Source organism: Phyllostomus discolor, chromosome X, assembly GCF_004126475.2.
Source record: "Phyllostomus discolor isolate MPI-MPIP mPhyDis1 chromosome X, mPhyDis1.pri.v3, whole genome shotgun sequence".
Lineage (NCBI taxonomy): Eukaryota > Metazoa > Chordata > Mammalia > Chiroptera > Phyllostomidae > Phyllostomus > Phyllostomus discolor.
The window spans coordinates 56056950-56074671 of NC_050198.1; the positions used below are offsets into that span (position 1 = coordinate 56056950).

Here is a 17722-nt window from a genome sequence, read left to right on the forward strand (position 1 = left end):
ACAATCCTTTGTGTTTCTGTGATATCAGTTGTAATTTTGCCTCTTTCAGTTCTGATTTTATTTATTTGGGTCCTCTCTTTCTTGATGAGTCTGGTTAAAGGCTTGTTGATTCTGTTTATCTTTTCAAAGAACTACCTCCTAGATTCTTAGATCCTTTAATTTTTTTCTAGTCTCTAATTCTTTTCTTATCTTGATTATTTCCTTTCTTCTACTCGCTGTGGGTTTGGTTTCTTGTTGTTACTCTAGTTTTTGTAGATACAGAATTAGGTCTTTTATTTGAAGTGTTTCTACCTTTGTAAGATAGGCCTGTATGGATATAAAGTTCCATCTCAGGACTACCTTTGCTCTGTCTTACAGGTTTGGGGCTGCTGTGTGTTCATTTTCATTTGTTTCCAGAAACTTTTTGATTTCTTCCTTAATCTCTTCATTAACACATTCATTATTTAATAGCATTTTCTTCCATTTCAATGTATTTGAATGATTTTCTGTTTTTCCTTGAGGTTTGTTTCTAGTTTAAGTCCCTTGTGGTCAGAGAAAATGCTTGGTATGATTCCAATTTTCTTGAATTTGTTGAGGCAACTGTTTTGTGTCCTATCATGTGGTCTATCTTTGAAAATATTTGATGTGCATTTGAAAAGAGTGTATATTTTACTTCTTTGGGATGAATGGTTCTGTATATATAAGTTAAAGTCCTTTTGACCTGGTACGTCATTCAGTGCCACATTATCCTTGTTGATATTTTGTTTTGCAGATTTATCCATTGTTAACAGTGGGCTGTTAAAGTCACCTACTATAATTGTGTTGCTGTCTATATCCTTCTTAAAGTCTTCCAAAACTTCGTTATATACTCGGGTTCTCCTATTTTGGTTGCATGCAAGTTTACAATATCTATGTCTTCTTGATGGATTCTTCCCTTAAGTATTAAAAATGTCCTTCTGTGTCTCTTTTTATGGCCTTTGTTTTGAAGTCTTTTTTTGTCTGATATATGCATTGCTATCCCAGGTTTTTTTCTCTGTCCATTTGCTTCAAATATTTTTTTTCCAACCCTTCACTTTCAGTCTCTGTAAGTCTTTTATTCTGAGGTGGGTCTCTTGTAGGCAGCATATGTGGGAGTCATGTTTTCTTATCTATTCAGCTACCCTATGTGTTTTGATTTGAAGAGTTAATCCATTTATATTTAAGGTTATCACTGATAAGTACTTATTCATTGCCATTTTTGCCCTTTGTACCTGTGTTCCCCTCTCTCTTACTCTTTTTCTTTATTTTCTTAAAACAGTCCCTTCAGCATGTCTTGCAATGCTGGTTTGGTGGAAGTGTATTCTTTTAGCCTTCTTTGTCCAGAAAACTCCTTATTGTGCCTTCCATTTTAATGCCTACCATGATGCTGGAGCTCAGAGGGAGTGAGTTGGAGTAGGTGAGTTTGTGTGTAGGTTCTTTAAGAGGAAATGCTTGGGGCACCAGCAGTTTCTTTCCACCAACTCAATCCCTGCTTTTTTTTTGCAGCCAGAAGTTGTGGTGATTTATATTCCTGGCACTGGAACCCTGGGATCTGGGGGTCCTGGTGTGGGCCTGGGACTGCTCACTCCCAAGATATCCCTCCAGAATTCTTACCCACCACACATGGTTGAGTGACCAGCCCATTCCACTTCTGCACTCCTACCAGTCTGGATAGATGCGGTTTAATTCAACAGTTGTCAGACTTCCATTCAACTCAATTTCTGATGGTTCTCAGTGATAGTTGGTTGTATGTTTTAGTTGTAATTTTGATGTGATTTTGCACAGAAGCAAGCTATGTTTGCCTATTTTGCCACCTTGACCAAAAGTCTAGATTTTCTGTTCTTATGTTTAATCCATTTTGAGTTGATTTTTGTGTATGATATGAGTCCAATTTTATTCTTTTAACTGTGGGTACCAACTCTTCCCAATACTGTTTTTGAAAAGACAGCTCTTTACTTATTATGTACCTTGCCCTCCTCCCTTGTCAATCATTGGTTTATTTCTAGGCTCTGTGCTTTGAAATGAAGATGTGTGAGGCCTTCAGTTTAGTTTTCATTTCTCAGGATTGCTTTGGCTATTTGTGGTCTCTTGTAATTCCATTTGAATTTTACAACTCTTTTTTCTATTTTTATGAAAATACTACTGGGATTTTGATAGGAATTAGATTAAATCTGTAGATAATTTTGGGTAGTATGGACATTTTACCAATAATATTATCTTCCAGTCCATGGAATCATTATTTCAGTCTTTAATTCCTTTGAGCAATGTTTCATGGTTTCAGGTGTACATGTTTTGGCTACTTTTTTTTTAATTGATACATGATTGACATATAAAAAGCTGTACATATTTAATGTACGCATGTTGAAGAGTTTGAAAATATGTGTATATCGTGAAACTGTCACCATATATAGTGCCCTAAACTTAACCATAACCTCTTTTTTCCATTGATAACATTTAACATAATAATGTTTAGTCTTTTACCAGAATTTTATGTATCGAGTACAGTATTGTTAGCTATATGCATTATGCTATGTTATAGTTCTGTAGGTCTTATTCATCTTGCATAAATAAAACTATCTACCCCTTGATGAATACTTTTCTGATTATCCCAGCTTCCAGTAAACACAATTCTGCTCTCTACATCTATGAATTTGACTACTTTAGATGCTTGATATAAGTGAGATCATATAGTGTTTGTTCTGCTATCTGCTTATTTTCACTTAGCATATGTCTTCCAAGTTCATCTGTGTTGTAGTGAATGACAAGATTTCTTTCTTTTATGAGGCTGAATAATATTCCATTGTATTTATACACCATATATTTATCCATTTATCTCTCAATGGATATTTATGTTGTTTCCAGGTCTTTGTTATTGTAAATAATGCTACAACGAACAACAGAATGCAGATATTTTTTTCTAGATCTGAATTCCAGTTCTTTGGGGATAGGAACCCAGAAATTGAATTGCTAGATTATATGTAGTTCCATTTTATTTTTTTGAGGAACTGCTATACTGTTTTTCAGAGAAGTTGTAACAATTTACATTCCCACCGACAATGTGCAAGGGTAAAATGTCTTCACATCCTCACCAACACTTACTTTTGTTGTTGTAATAGTCATTCTAACAGGCATCAGGTAATATTCCATTGAGGTTTTGATGTGCATTTCTTTCATTAATGGTAATGTTGAACATCCATTCATATGCCCATTGACAATTTGTATGTCCTATTTGAAGAAACATATATTCAGGACTTTGGTCCATTTTTTAAATTGGGTTGTTTGTTTTGCAGGGTTTAACTTATTGAATTCCCTCAGGTATCTTAGAGATTAACGTTTTATCAGATATATGATTTGCAGAAATATTCACCCTTTCCATAGGTTGCCTTTTACTTTGCTGATTGTTTCCTTTGCACAAGTTTTTTTTGTTGATGTAATCCTACTTTCCTTTCTTCCTTTTGTTGCTTGTGATTTTTAAATTAATATTTTTATTGTTTTTTTCCATTACCATTTATCCCCATTATAACCCCTCCCACTGCAATTACTACACTGTTGTCCATGACCATGAGTCCTTTTTCCTTTTTGCTTGATCCCTCCATGCCCTAGCCCTACCCCACAGCTGTCAGCCTGTTCTGTATAATTTCCTTCTTTTCTTTAGGCAAATAGTACTCCATTGTGTAAATATAACACAGTTTTTTTTTTTTTATCAACTCATTTACTGATGGGCACTTGGGGTGTTTCCAAATCTTGGCTGTTGTGAATAACACTGCAATGAACATGGGGGGGCATATATACTTTCAAATTAATGTTTTGGGTTTCTTCAGGTAAATTACGAGAAGTGGAATCACTGGGTCAGAAGGCAGTTCCATTTTGAATTTTTTGAGGTATCTCCATACTGCTTTCCACAGTGGCTGCAACAATCTGCATTCCCACCAACAATACAAACAATTTGCCCTCCTTGACTGGTGTGGCTCAGTGGATTGAGTGCCAGCCTGGAAACCAAAGGGTCATGGGTTCCATTCCCACTCAGGGCACATGCCTGTGTTGCAGGCCAGGTCCCCAGTAGGGTGTGCATGAGAGGCAACCACACTTTGATATTTCTCTCCCTCTCTTTCTTGCTCCTTTTCTCTCTCTCTAAAAAAAATAAATAAAATCTTTAAAAATTAAATTATAAAATAAAAAAGGGTTCCCCTTTCTCCATTTCCTCACTAGCACCTGTTTGTTGATTTATTGATGATGATAACCATTCTGACAGGTATGAGGTGATATCTCATTGTGGTTTTAATTTGCATTTTTCTGATATTAGTGATGTTGAGCATCTTTTCATATGCATGAAAAGCCATCTGCATGTCCTCTTTGGAAAAGTGTCTATTCAGGTCCTTCCCCCTATTTTAATTGGATACTTTGTTTTTTTGATGTTGAGTTTTATGAGTTCTTTATAAATTTTGGACATTAACCCCTTATCAGATGCATCAGTGAATATGTTTTTCCATTACATGGGTTGTCTTTTTATTTTGTTGATGGTTTCCTTTGCTGTATAAAAACTATTTTGATGTACTTGCATTTATTTATTTTTTCTTTTGTTTCCCTTGCCTGAGGAGATATATCAGATAAAATATTGCCTGAGCAATGGCCAAGATTTTACTGCTTATGTTTTCTTCTATGATTTTTATGATTTCAGGTCTAACATTTAAGTCTTTAATCCATTCTGAATCTGTTCTTCTGTGTGTCTTAAGAAGTTGGTCTAATTTCATCTTTCTGCACATATCTGTCCAATTTCTCCCAACACCATTTATTGAATGAACTATCTTTAGACCATTGTATGTGCTTGCTTCCTTATCAAATATTAATTTACTATAAAGGTGTAGGTTTATTCTGGGCTCTCTATTCTTTTTTTTAAAGATTCTATTTTATTTTTAGAGAGAGGGGAGGGAGAGAGGAAGAGAAGGAGAGAAACATCAACGTGTAGTTGCCTCTCAGACACCTGCAATTGGGAACCTGGCCCACAACCCAGGCATGTGCCCTGACTGGGAATCATACTGGCGAGTCTTAGGTTGGCAGGCCAGCACTCAGCCCACTGAGCCACACTCACTAGGGCTGGGCTTTCTATTCTGTTCCATTGATCCATGTGTCTCCTTTATGCCAGTACCATGCTGTTTTGATTACTATGACCTTATAGTATAGTTTTATATTAAGCAGTGTGATTCCTCCAACTTTGTTCTCCTTTCTCGGGGTCACTGTTGCTATGCAGGGCCTTTTGTGCTTCCATATAAATTTTTGAAATATTTGTTCTAGTTCTGTGAAATATGTCATTGGTATCTTGATAGGAATTGCATTTAATCTATAGATTGCTTTGGATAGTATGGGCATTTTAATGACGTTAATTCTTCCTATCCATGAACATTGTACATGCTTCCACTTATTTGTATCTTCTTCAATTTCTTTCTTCAGTGTTTTATAATTTTCTGAGTGCAGGTCTTTTACATCCTTGGTTAGATTTATTCCTAGGTATTTTATTCTTCTTTAAGCAATTCTGAGTGGGATTGTCTTCTTAATTTCCCTTTCTCTTTACTATTGGTCTATAAAAATGCAGCTGATTTCTGGATATTAATTTTGTATCCTGATACTTTACTAAATTCATTTATCAGTTCTAGTAGTTTCTTGATGGATCTTTTAATGTTCTCTACATACAGTATAAAGTCATTTGCAAATAATGATAGTTTTACTTCTTCCATTACAATTTGGGAGGCTTTTTTTAATTCTTCTTTTCTGATTACTATGGCTAGGACTTCTAGTACTATGTTGAATGACAGAGGTGAAAGTAGACATCCCTGTCTTGTTCCTGATCTTAAGGGGAACAACTATAGTTTTTGCTTGTTGAGTATAATGCTGGTAATGAGTGTGTCATATTTTGCCCTTTTTATGTCTAGTTTTGTTCCTTATATCCCCACTTTGATGAGAATTTTTATAGTAAATATGTGCTGGATTGTATCAAATGCTTTTTCTGCATCTTTTGATATGATCATGTGGTTTTTATCTTCATTTTGTTTATGTTCTGAATTACATTTATTCATTTGCAAATGTACCAACCTTGCATAAACCCCACATGATCATAGTGTATGATCTTTTTGATGTATTGCTGTATTCAGTTTGCTAATATTTTGTTGAGAATTTTAGGATCTATGTTCATCAGGGATATTGACTGTGAATTTTCTTTCTTTGTATTGTCTTGATCTGTTTTTGGAAGTAGGACAATGCTGTCCTTGTAAATTGAGCTTGGGAGTCCTCTCTTCTCTTGAATTTTTAAAAAAATTAGTTTGAAAAGGATAGGTGTTAATTCTTCTTGGAATGTTTGGTAAAATTCACCTGTGAAGCCACCTAGTCCAGGGACTTTGTTTCTTTGGAATTTTTTGATAACTCCTTCAGTTTCACTAAATGTAATATGTCTATTCTGATTCTCTGATTTGTTAAAATGTATATTTCTAGGAATTTATCCATTTCATACAAGTTGTCCAATTTGTTGACATACAGTTGTTTATAATGTTTTTTACTATCTTTTGTATTTCTTTGTTGTCAGTTTTTATTTCTTCTCTTTCATTGCTCATTTTATTTATTTGAGTGCTCTTTTTTCTTGATGAATCTTGTTAAAGCTTGTCAGTCTTGTTTATGTTTTTTAAAAAATGCTCTTGGTTTCATTGATCTTTTGTATTTTTTTAGACTCTATTTCATTTATTTCTGCCCTGATTTTTATTTCCTTCCTTATATTCTCTTTGGGCTTTGTATGTTGTTCTTTTTCAGGTTCTTTCAAGTGTAAAGTTAGAGTGTTTGAGATTTTTCATGTGTCTTAAGATAGGCCTGTAATGCTATGAATTTCCCTCTTAGGATTGCTTTCCCAGTGTCCCAAAGATTTTGGATTCTTGTGTTCTCATTTCCATTGGTTTCAAGTTATCTTTTAATTTCTCTCTTGATCTCATTTTGAACCCATTCATTGTTTAATAACATGTTGTTTAGCTCCCATGTCTTTGTGTATTTTTTCAGTTTTTTTCTTGTGATTGATTTCTAGTATGATAGCATTGTGGTCAGAGAAGATGCTTGATATATTATCTATCCTCTTAAATATTGAGACTTGTTTTCTGTCTTAACATGTGGTCTATCCTAGAAATCGTTCCATGTACACTTGAGAAGTATGTATATTCTGCTGCTGTGGGATGAAATGCTCTGAAGATATCAATTAAATCTATCTGATCTAGTGTGTTGTTTAATGCCACTGTCTCCTTGTTGATTTTCTGTCTGGAAGATCTATCCAATGTAGTCAATGGGGTGTTAAAATCCCCAACTATGACTTTATTTCTGTCTATCTCTTCTTTTTGTCCATCAAGATTTGCATTACATCTTAGGCACTCCTATGTTGGGTATGTAAATGTTTACTAGGGTTATATCCTCTTGTTGGATTGTTCCCTTTATCATTATGTAGTGTCCTTCTTTATATCTTACAATAGCCTAGGTTTTAAAGTCTACTTTGGCACATATAAGTATTGTTATCCCAGCTTTTTTCCTTTCCATTCGCATGAAATATGTTCTTCCATCCCTTTACATTTAGTCAGTGTGTATCTTTCTACCTTAGATAGGTCTCTTCAGGGAGCATACATATGGTTCTTGTTTTTTATCCATTCAGCTACCCTGTGTCTTTTGATTGGTACATTTAAGCCATTTACATTTAAAATTATTATTTTTAGATACATATTTATTACCATTTTAACTATTTTCCCCCTCCTCCTCTTCCTCCTCCTTCTTCTTCCTCCTCCCCCTTCTCTTCCTCCTGTTCCTCCTCTTCTTTCTGCTTCTTCTAGCAGGCCCTTTAACATTTGTTGCAGTACTAGTTTGGTATTAACAAACTCCTTTAGCTTTTTCTTGTCTGGGATGCTCTTTATCTCTTCTTCAATTGTTTTTTAAAGATTTTACTTATTTATTTTGAGAGAGAGGGGAAGGGAAGGAGTAGGAGAGGGAGAGAAACATTAATTGTGGTTGCCTCTTACATGCCCTCTACTGGGTACCAGACCCACAACCCAGGCATGTGCCCTGGCTGAGAATGTAACCAGAGCTCAATCCACTGAGCACCACCAGCCAGGGCTGTCTTCTTCAATTTTAAATGATACCTTTGCTGGGAAAACTATACTTGGTTGTAGGTCCTAGCTTTTTATCACCTTGAATATTTCATGCCACTCCCCTCTGGCCTGAAATGTTTCTGTTGAGTAATTGGATGTTAGCCTAATTGGAGGTTCCTTGTAAATTAACTAACTGCTTTTCCCTTGTGGCTTTTAAGATTCTCTCCTTTTTTAACTTTCATTTTAATGATGTCTTTATATGGGCCTCTTTGGGTCCATCTTGCTTGGAACTCTCTATGTTTCTTGGATTTGTGTGTCTTTTTCCTTCACCATGTTAGGGAAGTTTTCAGTCATTATTTCTTCACATAGGTTCTCGATCCCTTGCTCACTCTTTTTCTTCAGGTATTCCCATGATGTGGATGTTGTTATGCTTCATGTTGTCCCAAAGGTTTCCTAAGCTGTCCTCATTTTTTTTTAATTCTTTTTTTGCTGCTTGGCTTGCTTGTTTCTTTCTGTCTTGTCTTACAACTTGCTGATTTGGTCCTTAGCTTCATCTAATGTACTATTTATTCCTTCCAGTGTATTATTTATTTCAGATATTGCATCCTTTGTTTCTGACTGGACCTTTTTTATTGTTTCTGTATCTTTTTTCATGCCATTGAGTATCCTTATAATCATTACTGTAAACTGTCTGGTAAATCACTTGCCTCTATTTCATTTAGCTCTTTTTCTGAAGAAGTCTCTTGTTCTTCATTTGGTGCCTATTTCTTTGTCTTCCCATTTTGGCTGCTTTTTTGTGTTTGTTTCTGTGTATTAAGTAGATCAGCAAAGACTGATGCAGACCAATGCCAGACACTACCTGTGACTGGTCATTGTTGGAGCTAACAGTGATCCATAGCTTGTGGTTCCCTCTGTTGGGCCGGTTTGTGTGCAGAAAGAACCAAGCTGCTCTCCAATGCCAGCCTTTACCAGCACCAGTCTGAAGAGGATCAGCTGAAGTCTCAAAGATCCCAGAGATCCACCTTCACCTGCAGTTTTTAAGCTTAAACACTGAAATTGCCTCCATCTATACTCTTCTGCAGTCAGTTTAAACTCCACAGGGTGGGGAAAGTGGGATTACTGCAGGTGGGGCTATTGCTTCCCCTCAGGCTGATACCACTTGGAGGTGAGTGCAGTACCTGAGAAAGATGGCTTCTGCAGTATGGGGAATGACTCAGCACAGGGATCCTGTTGGCAGTCCCTTTAGCTCTCCCCAGAGCCACCAACCCAGGCTCTCTTCACACACTCTAGTCCACTCTGCCCTCTCCCTGCTGGAGCCCAGGGTAAGTGGCTACAAAGGCAATTTTGTGCATTGGCCCTTTAAGAGGCTCTCTGACCAGTCATCTCCCCCAGGAGGACAGAAACCCCACTGCTTTTTATAGCCAGATGTTATTTGGGTCCTTTTCCCTGCTCTGTTGCTGTGGTCTGGGGAGCCTAGCTTGAATTTAAAGCCCGCACTTCTCTGAGGGATCCCCTAGCCACTGAAACATCCCTCCGGTACATGAGCTGCTGCCTGTGGGAGCCCAGCTAAGCCCTCTTGCACTTCTCTGCACTCCCTACCAGTCTCATTGTGGTGAAATGGTTTCTTCTATAAGTAACCAGAAGGCTTCCCTCCAGTTAGTCTTCACTGGTTATTCAGGATGATTTTTCTTTAATTCACTTGTAATTCCAGTTTGATCCTGGTGGGAGGTTAGTGCAGCTTCTACCTACTCTGCCTCCATCTTGGATCTCCTTGCTTATGCTTTTAATGTCATATTCAGGAAATCATTGCCAGTGCCAAAAAGCTTTTCCTTTTGTTTTATTCCTGGAGTTTTAGAGTTTCAGGTCTTATTTTTAAGTCTTTAATGTATTTTGAGTTGTTTTTCTTGTGTGGGGGTATGGTGTAAAGTAAGTATCCAATTTCATTTTTTTTTACACTGGCTATCCAGTGTTCCCAACACAGTTATTGAACAGACTATCATTTCTCCATTGTGTATTCTTGCCCCCCCTTGTTGAAAATCAGTTCATAAATGTGTGGTTTATGTCTGGGCCCTTTATTCTGTTCCACTGTTCAGTGTGTCTTTTTTATGCCAGTACTGTACTATTTTGTTAACTGTAGTTTGAAATCAGGAAACATGATGACTCCTAATTTGTTCTTCTTCTACAATGCTACTTGAGGTCTCTTGTGATTTCAGATGAACTTTAGGACATTTTTTGCGTTGGTCCCAAATTGCTGTTGGGATTTTAATAAGAATTGCATTAAATCTGTAGATAGCTTTTGGTAGTTTGGACATCTTGACAATATTAGTATGGAATATCTTTTCATCTATTCATGTCTTTTCCAATCTTTTTTTATCAGTGTTTTATAGTTTTCTGTGCATAAATCTTTATTTCTAAGTATATTATGCACTTTATGCTAATGTAAATGGAATTTTTTATTTCTTTAGTAGACAGGTTATTGTTAAAGAAATTCTAGTCATTTTTGTATGTTGATTTTGTATCCTGCAACTTTACTGAATTTGTTAATTACTTTTAACAGTTTTATTGTGAAGTCTTTAGGGTTTTCTTTCTGCATGTAGGATCATTTCATATACAGGGATAATTATACTTGTTTCTTTCCAATTGGGATACCTTTTATTTAATTCTTTTCACTGGGATTTGTATTACTATGTTGAGTAGAAGTGAGAAAGTGGGCATCCTTACCTTGTTCCTAATCTTAGAGTAACAGTTTTCAGCTTTTAACTGTTGAGTGTGAGGTTAGCTGTGGACTTTTACTATATGGCCTTTAATATATTGAGGTAAATTCTTCCTATTCCTAGTTTATTGAGCATTTTTATCATGAAAGGGTGTTGGATTTTGTCAATGCTTTTGCTGCTTCAATTGATATGTTCATGTGATTTTAATTATTCATCCTGTAAATGTGATGTTTCACAATTATTGATTTTCATATGGTGAGCTATCCTTATGTCCCAGGGATAAATACCATTTGGTCATGGTGTAAAGCCCTTTTAACCTGCTTTTGAATTCAGCTTACTTGTTTTTTGTTGAGGATTTTTGCATCTTTAGTAAGCTGGTATATTGTCCTGTGGTTTTCTTGTAAAGTCTTTTTTTTTTTCTTTTGCTATGAGGGTAGTGCTGGCTTCATAAAACTACTTTGGAAGTGTTCCCTCCTATTCAATATTTTGGAAGAGTTTGAGAAGGATTGGCTTTAATTCTTCTTTAAATGTTTGATAGAATTCACCCAGGAAGCTATCTGGTTCTGATGCTTTCTTCATGGGATGTTTTTTTTATTACTGATTTAATCACATTACTAGTTATAAATCTGTTCAGATTGTCTATTTCCACATAATTTAGTCTTAGTGTAGATTGTGTGTTTCTAGGAATTTATTATTATTTTCCAGATTAACCACTTTGTTGGCACAGAATTGTTCATAGTAGCCTTTTATCCTTTTTATTTCTGTGGCACTAATTTTAATGTGTCCTCTTTCGTTTCTGATTTTATTTGTCTTTTTCATTCTTAGTCAATTCAAAGGTAGTCAAGTTTGTTGATCTTTTAAAAATAGCTTTTAACTTAGTTGGTTTTTTTTTTAAGATTTTATTTATTTATTTTTAGGGAGGGAAGGAAGGGGGGGAGAGAGAGAGAGAGAGAGACAGACAGACAGACAGACATCAATGTGCGGTTGCTGGGGGTTATGGCCTGCAACCCAGGAATGTACCCTGGCTGGGAATCGAACCTGGGACACTTTGGTTCCCAGCCCGCGCTCAATCCACTGAGCTACGCCAGCCAGGGCTACTTAGTTGATTTTTAAAAATTATTTTTGTAATCTGTGTTTTGATTATTTCTGCTGTAATCTTTATTATTTTTCTTCCTGCTAACTTTGGGCTTGGTTCTTTCTCTAATTTCTTAAGGTGTAAAGGTAAGTTCTTTATTTGAGGTTTTTCTTCCTTTTTTAATGTAGGTATCTATTACTATAAACCTCTTTAGTACTGCTCTTGCTGCATCCCATAAATTTTGTTATGTTATGGTTTCATTTTTGTTTGTCTCAAGGTATTTTCTGATTTCTCTTTTAATTTATTTGACCCACTAGTTGATCAAGAGTGGGTTGTCAAGGAACATGTATAAAGAAAACATGGACAAAGCCAAAGTAGGGTAGGATTGAGGGTGAGAGGTGGGGATGGCTGTGGTGGGAGGAGTGGGGGGTATGAAATGGAAACAACTATACTTGAACACAAATAAAAAAAATTAATAGTATTTTTTAAATTTTCACATATTTGTGAATTTTCTAGCTTTCCTTCTTCTATTGGAAGCAAGGTTTTATAATCTTCTGATATTGTAGTGTTGCTATTTTCCCCCTTCGATTCTCTCAGCATTTGCTTTATATATTTCAGTGTTCTGATGTTGGCTGCATATATATTTGTAGTTGTCATATCCTCCTGGTGAATTGACCCTTTTGTCATTATATAATGTCCTTCCTTGTCTCTTGTGAAAGTTTTGACTTAAAGTCTATTTAGTCTGATACCCGTGCTCTCTTTTGGTTACCATGTGTGTGGATTTTTTTTCTATTCTTCATTTTCAGCCTATGCATGGCCTTAAATCTAAAATGAGTTTCATGTAGACAGCATACATCGGATCTTATTTTTTATTCATTTGGCTACTGTGTGTCTTTGGGAGTTTAATCCATTTACATGTAAAGTGATTATTGATAGGGAAGGACTTAATATTGCCATTTATTAGTTTTCTGTCTTGTAACTCTTTTATTCCTCTTTTTCTTAGTGCCTACTTTTGTATTTCATTGATTTTTTTTGTTGTAGTGATATGCTTTTTTCTCCCTCATTTTCTTTTTTGTGTCTTCTATAGGTATTTTCTTTATGGTTACAATCAACCTTACTTAAAATTATAACACATTACTTAGTTATAATAATCTATTTTAAGGCAATAAGAGATTAAGTTCAATCACATTAAAGAGCTCTATTTTATTTTTTTGAAGGTTATTTTTTCTTTGGATGTTCTCTGGTTTTCCTGCTTGCTTTCATTTCTGTTTTTTGCTTTGTTTTGTTTTGTTTTGTTTTGTTCCATTTCACATTAGAGACTTTCCTCAGATGCCTGAGAATCATGCTTGTATTTATGAGTAGGGACCAAAATCAAATTGGAAGCTTTGAGTACATGAGTGGCCCTTGTTGATTTTGAGCTACACTTTAAAGTTATCTGGCTGGTCCATTTGTTGGCAAAATCCCCCATCCAAAATTAGAATTTTTAGATCTTTCCTCTTGGGGCTAATTCAATTCTTCAGGGAAGACACTTAGAAAGTCTGGTTTGGGAGGGTACTACCAGCACTGTAGAAGCCAAAAGGGGGACTGTCTGGGGTATCCTCAGCATTCAGTATATATTATTTATCTTCATTTTCTTGCTTTCAGAAACAGTATTTACACCTTCAACTGTGTCTGTCACTCCTTATATTCAGAAAATGAATGAACCTCCAGTATTCACCAGGATTGGGAGTGGCCTTTTACCCAATAGTATATTGTAGGGGAGGATATTTTAAGGTCTAGTTGGTTTTTAAATAACTTTCAACCTACCCACCTTGTCTTAACCCCATCCCCTAACATCTATTTCCAGAGATGCCTAAAGCTATCAATTTCTTAACTATTTTAGAATTCTTAGGTATAGATTGGATTGGTTCCTAGCTTTCCCCATTGCTGGTTGAAGATTCAGCTTTCTTGAGTATACTTATCCAATATTTCCCAGTTTCCAGAATACTGTAGATATTGCTTCTTTTCCTTGTTCTTCCTGACCTTGTAGGTTTGCTTAAAAAAACATCCTCCAGTTTTTGAGAGTTTTCTGGAGGGAATGAAAGTAAATGCATGTGTTCCATCCACCATCTTGATCTGAAACTAATGAATTATAACCACAGTGAAGTAGTTGCCTTTCCTCACTCATGTGATATTTCTGTTGATCTTCTGTTTATATTAGGTGTTATACCTGAAGAACCTTAGCTCTCGGGTGACTGAAAGAGATCTTGTCTCATTGTTCGCTCGGTTCCAGGAGAAAAAAGGACCTCCAGTTCAATTCAGAATGATGACTGGACGAATGAGGGGACAGGCTTTTATCACCTTTCCCAGTAAGTAGCTTTATCTGGATAATTACTCAGTTGTAGCATCAGCATTAAAGACTACTTATGCCTTCTCTAATTTAGATACAGTCCTTTGATTTCTCTATAACACATGAAAAGCGTGTACTTAAACAAGCACGTGGGAATAGGGGAAGAGAAGTAAGCAAAATATAAATTCATTGTTCCTCTATCCTCACTTCTATGCTTCCTCTCCACTATTGACTGTATGTGCATGACCACCTTACTCCATTGCCCTCAAGTTTCCTCAGTCTTGGCACTTTCTTCTAACTTTATGAAAATTTACTTTATCTTTAAAAATTTTAGTTTACCTTTGCTCACAATAGTATTTGTAGTCCAAGTTATAATTATATTATTAGTATATTGATATCCTGATCAGAACACTTATACTTGCTTAATTTCCTATTCCTTTAAGACTAAGAGACTGCAAGCTAATAAGTTCACTAGTAATTTGTAACTAGTGGATGATGATATATTCTTATAACTATTGTTTGCATCTTAATACATGATTTGAGTATCCTAATCCAAAATGAACAATAATATGGGAATTTTGGTTTCTCTGACAAACCATGCTATCTTTTTTTTTTTCTTTTTTTGCTGGAGGTGGGGTATGAGCTGTACTTTTCATTATTCCTAAACTATCATCACTTATAAACAGCCTAGTAATCTATGTGCACAGGCAAGTGATTTACACTTGAACAGTTCCAAGTCTCCACTCTTTTCATGCAGTCTTATACCATCTTTGCTATCTTATTGAAGGTTTGTGGATTATCTACACTAGTATTTTTTAGCCTTTTTAAGTGTGAGGATCCTTTTTAACTTAAAAAAATCTTCCATGAACCCCACCTAATATAATCCTTTAATTGAAAAAATTATATATAATAAAAAGGCTTTATAAACAGTACTTTCAAATGGATAGCTGTTTTACTAATCATAATAGCAGCTATACACATTTGAAAATTTGTATTACATATATAAATTGTGACATAAATTGCTTCAGCCTAAAAATATTGCTTGTATACTTTTGATTTTACAAACTCCAGGCAATAATTCTGCCCCTTCCTGATTTCCTGCATCAAGGCTCTAAGACTCATAAGTTGAATACTTCTGCTGTACACTATGTACTCTCACATCTCAAGTTTTCACATGCTTACAGGGATTAATTATTACACTCATTTATCTCAGTGAAGGCTTCCACAATCACTCTCCTATAAAAAAAAAAAAGGAACAAAATGTCCCTAATACCATACTAACCTCTTTTATTTGTGTTTCCCATTCTGAAAATGAGTTTATTCTCACAATACCTATAATCTGTTATCTAAGGTAGAGGCTTGCGTATTAGTAGTTATAGCTTAGCCTTCTTTAGCACACTATCTATATTCTTGTTTCTTTACCTATATCTTTAAATTAGGAGGCACTCTCAAAGACCTGTTTTAAGATTTTCTTGTCATTATTCATAGCCATTAGTTTAATCTTGCTGAGTTATACAAATTTGAGATTATGGAAAAGATAATAAAATCAAATAGTTATATGGCATTATACCCTACATTTAGCTCCAAGGCAAAAACAAATAAATAAACAAACAAACACATAAACTAAGCTTGTAATGGAATTGAATTATTAAACCCTGTGTAAATTGATTTTTTCTCTTTTTTTTTAGATAAGGAGAAGGCATGGCAAGCGTTTCATCTAGTAAATGGATATAAACTACATGGGAAAATATTGGTAATAGAATTTGGAAAGAACAAAAAGGAACAGTCAGATCTCCAGGCTGTGTCTCTCATATCATCTGCTACAGAAAGCACTACAGAAATTAGTGGTAGCTAGAAGATATATACATTGTGATCCCAGGAGGTATTTCTCGCATCAGAATCTCTGATCTAGGATTTCTATATAGATAGCAGTTTGTTTGGAATTGAAGAAGAGAAAAATCTAATTAAGATAATCCCTTTAGCTTTTAGAAAGAATTGGTAGAAAGCATTTTTATAATCAAAGATTCTATAGGACAGACAAGATGCTGAGTCTGAAGTGTATGGTATAGAGAGTATCATTTTTTGAGATAAATTATAAGGGATTATTTCCAAGGATTTAACAAAATATTTATAGTTTATCTGTGGTTTTAAAGACTTGTCCCTTGAGATAATATTGTTTCTAAGACTGTCTCCTATATACAAAACTAAAAACCTAAATGTTGGAATATTTATCTATTAGAACCCATTTGTCCCTAATTGTATTTATGTAGTAAATAAATCACCATGGCCCCAGGTCTAAACATCAATAAATGCTGTTAAATGAGAACTATCAGCAATAACAGTAGTTTCATAAGTCAGTACACATATTTAATGAATACTTCCCATTAAGTTATCAATGGTTTCAAAAAGCTATATATTTTTCTAATGAAAGCATCTAGATGTAAATATTGATGTTCTCCTAGTCAGTTATAGCTAGCTACCACTGAGTAATTGAATTCAAAGCAATAACAATCAGATAAGCATCCAATATATGTTAGGTATTAGGTATATGCATTTAAGAGGAACATACTAGCAAAAAATACTAAAGGGCAGATGGGAGGAAAGAGTCCTCTAGAAGAGAGGCAGCCAATCCCAAATACCCCAGTTGTTGATTTATAGTTGCTGAAGAATAGAAAGACAATAGGGTATAGAGAAGGTAGTACAAACTTTGGACTCAAACCTGTGTTTGAATTTCACAGCCATACTTATCACTCCATAACCTTGGCAAGTCACTTAACCTGAACCTCAGTTTTCTCATCTATAAATTGAGGAAAATAATACTACTTACCTTGCTGGGTAGTGAGAATTCAATGAGATGGTATTATCCAGATTAAAGAGCAGGAAAAAAAAAAAGAAGAAAAAACTGAACAGAGTATAGGACCATTAACCCTGTGGAAGTCACAGTCAAAATAATTACAGCATATGTCTCATGTATCGCAGAGATATATTCATTACTAATATATGCTAAAATGTGAAAAAAATTAAAAGCAAACATTTGCATTTATTATGTTTATATAATAAAATACATAATTTTTAATTTATTTTCAGTTACAATTTAGAAATTAAAGAAATATAAATACATAAAGAATTTTTCTTTCTCAAATAATGGATACATGGATATTGCTAAAAATATAACCAAAAAAGTCTGTAACATTAATCAGAATCTTCATAGTTGGCTTTGCCAAACATTTGTAACAGTCATTGCAAACAATATTGCTATGCTCAAGGCATACATAATTTTTCACAACACTGGCAAAAATGTTTTGATAAGCGCCTCGCTTTGGATGCATAGCACCTAACACACCTTCAAAACATGTTACAACCCAACTGATGGCTTAAAGGTTATGGTTTAACATTAGTCACGTACAAGCATGCAGCTAGTCATGACCTTGAACCTATGCACCCGGTATATGTAACAATATTTAAGAGAAGAGTTTGTATCTCTCAGATCAGCCACGACCTCCTC

General features: G+C 35.0%; 1 protein-coding gene across 3 annotated transcripts in view; it reads left to right on the forward strand.

Annotated features, from left to right (window-relative positions):
- RBM41 (RNA binding motif protein 41) overlaps positions 1-17109 on the forward strand; it is an 80702-nt gene extending 63593 nt beyond the window's left edge. For all 3 annotated transcript variants that reach the window (XM_036016846.1, XM_028522614.2, XM_036016845.1), the window contains exons 6-7: positions 14089-14236; positions 15906-17109. In XM_036016846.1, the coding sequence (XP_035872739.1) occupies positions 14089-14236; positions 15906-16072 (315 nt within the window). In that variant the 3' untranslated portion in view covers positions 16073-17109. The remainder of the gene's footprint in view (positions 1-14088; positions 14237-15905) is intronic.
- The last annotated feature ends 613 nt before the right edge of the window (positions 17110-17722 follow it).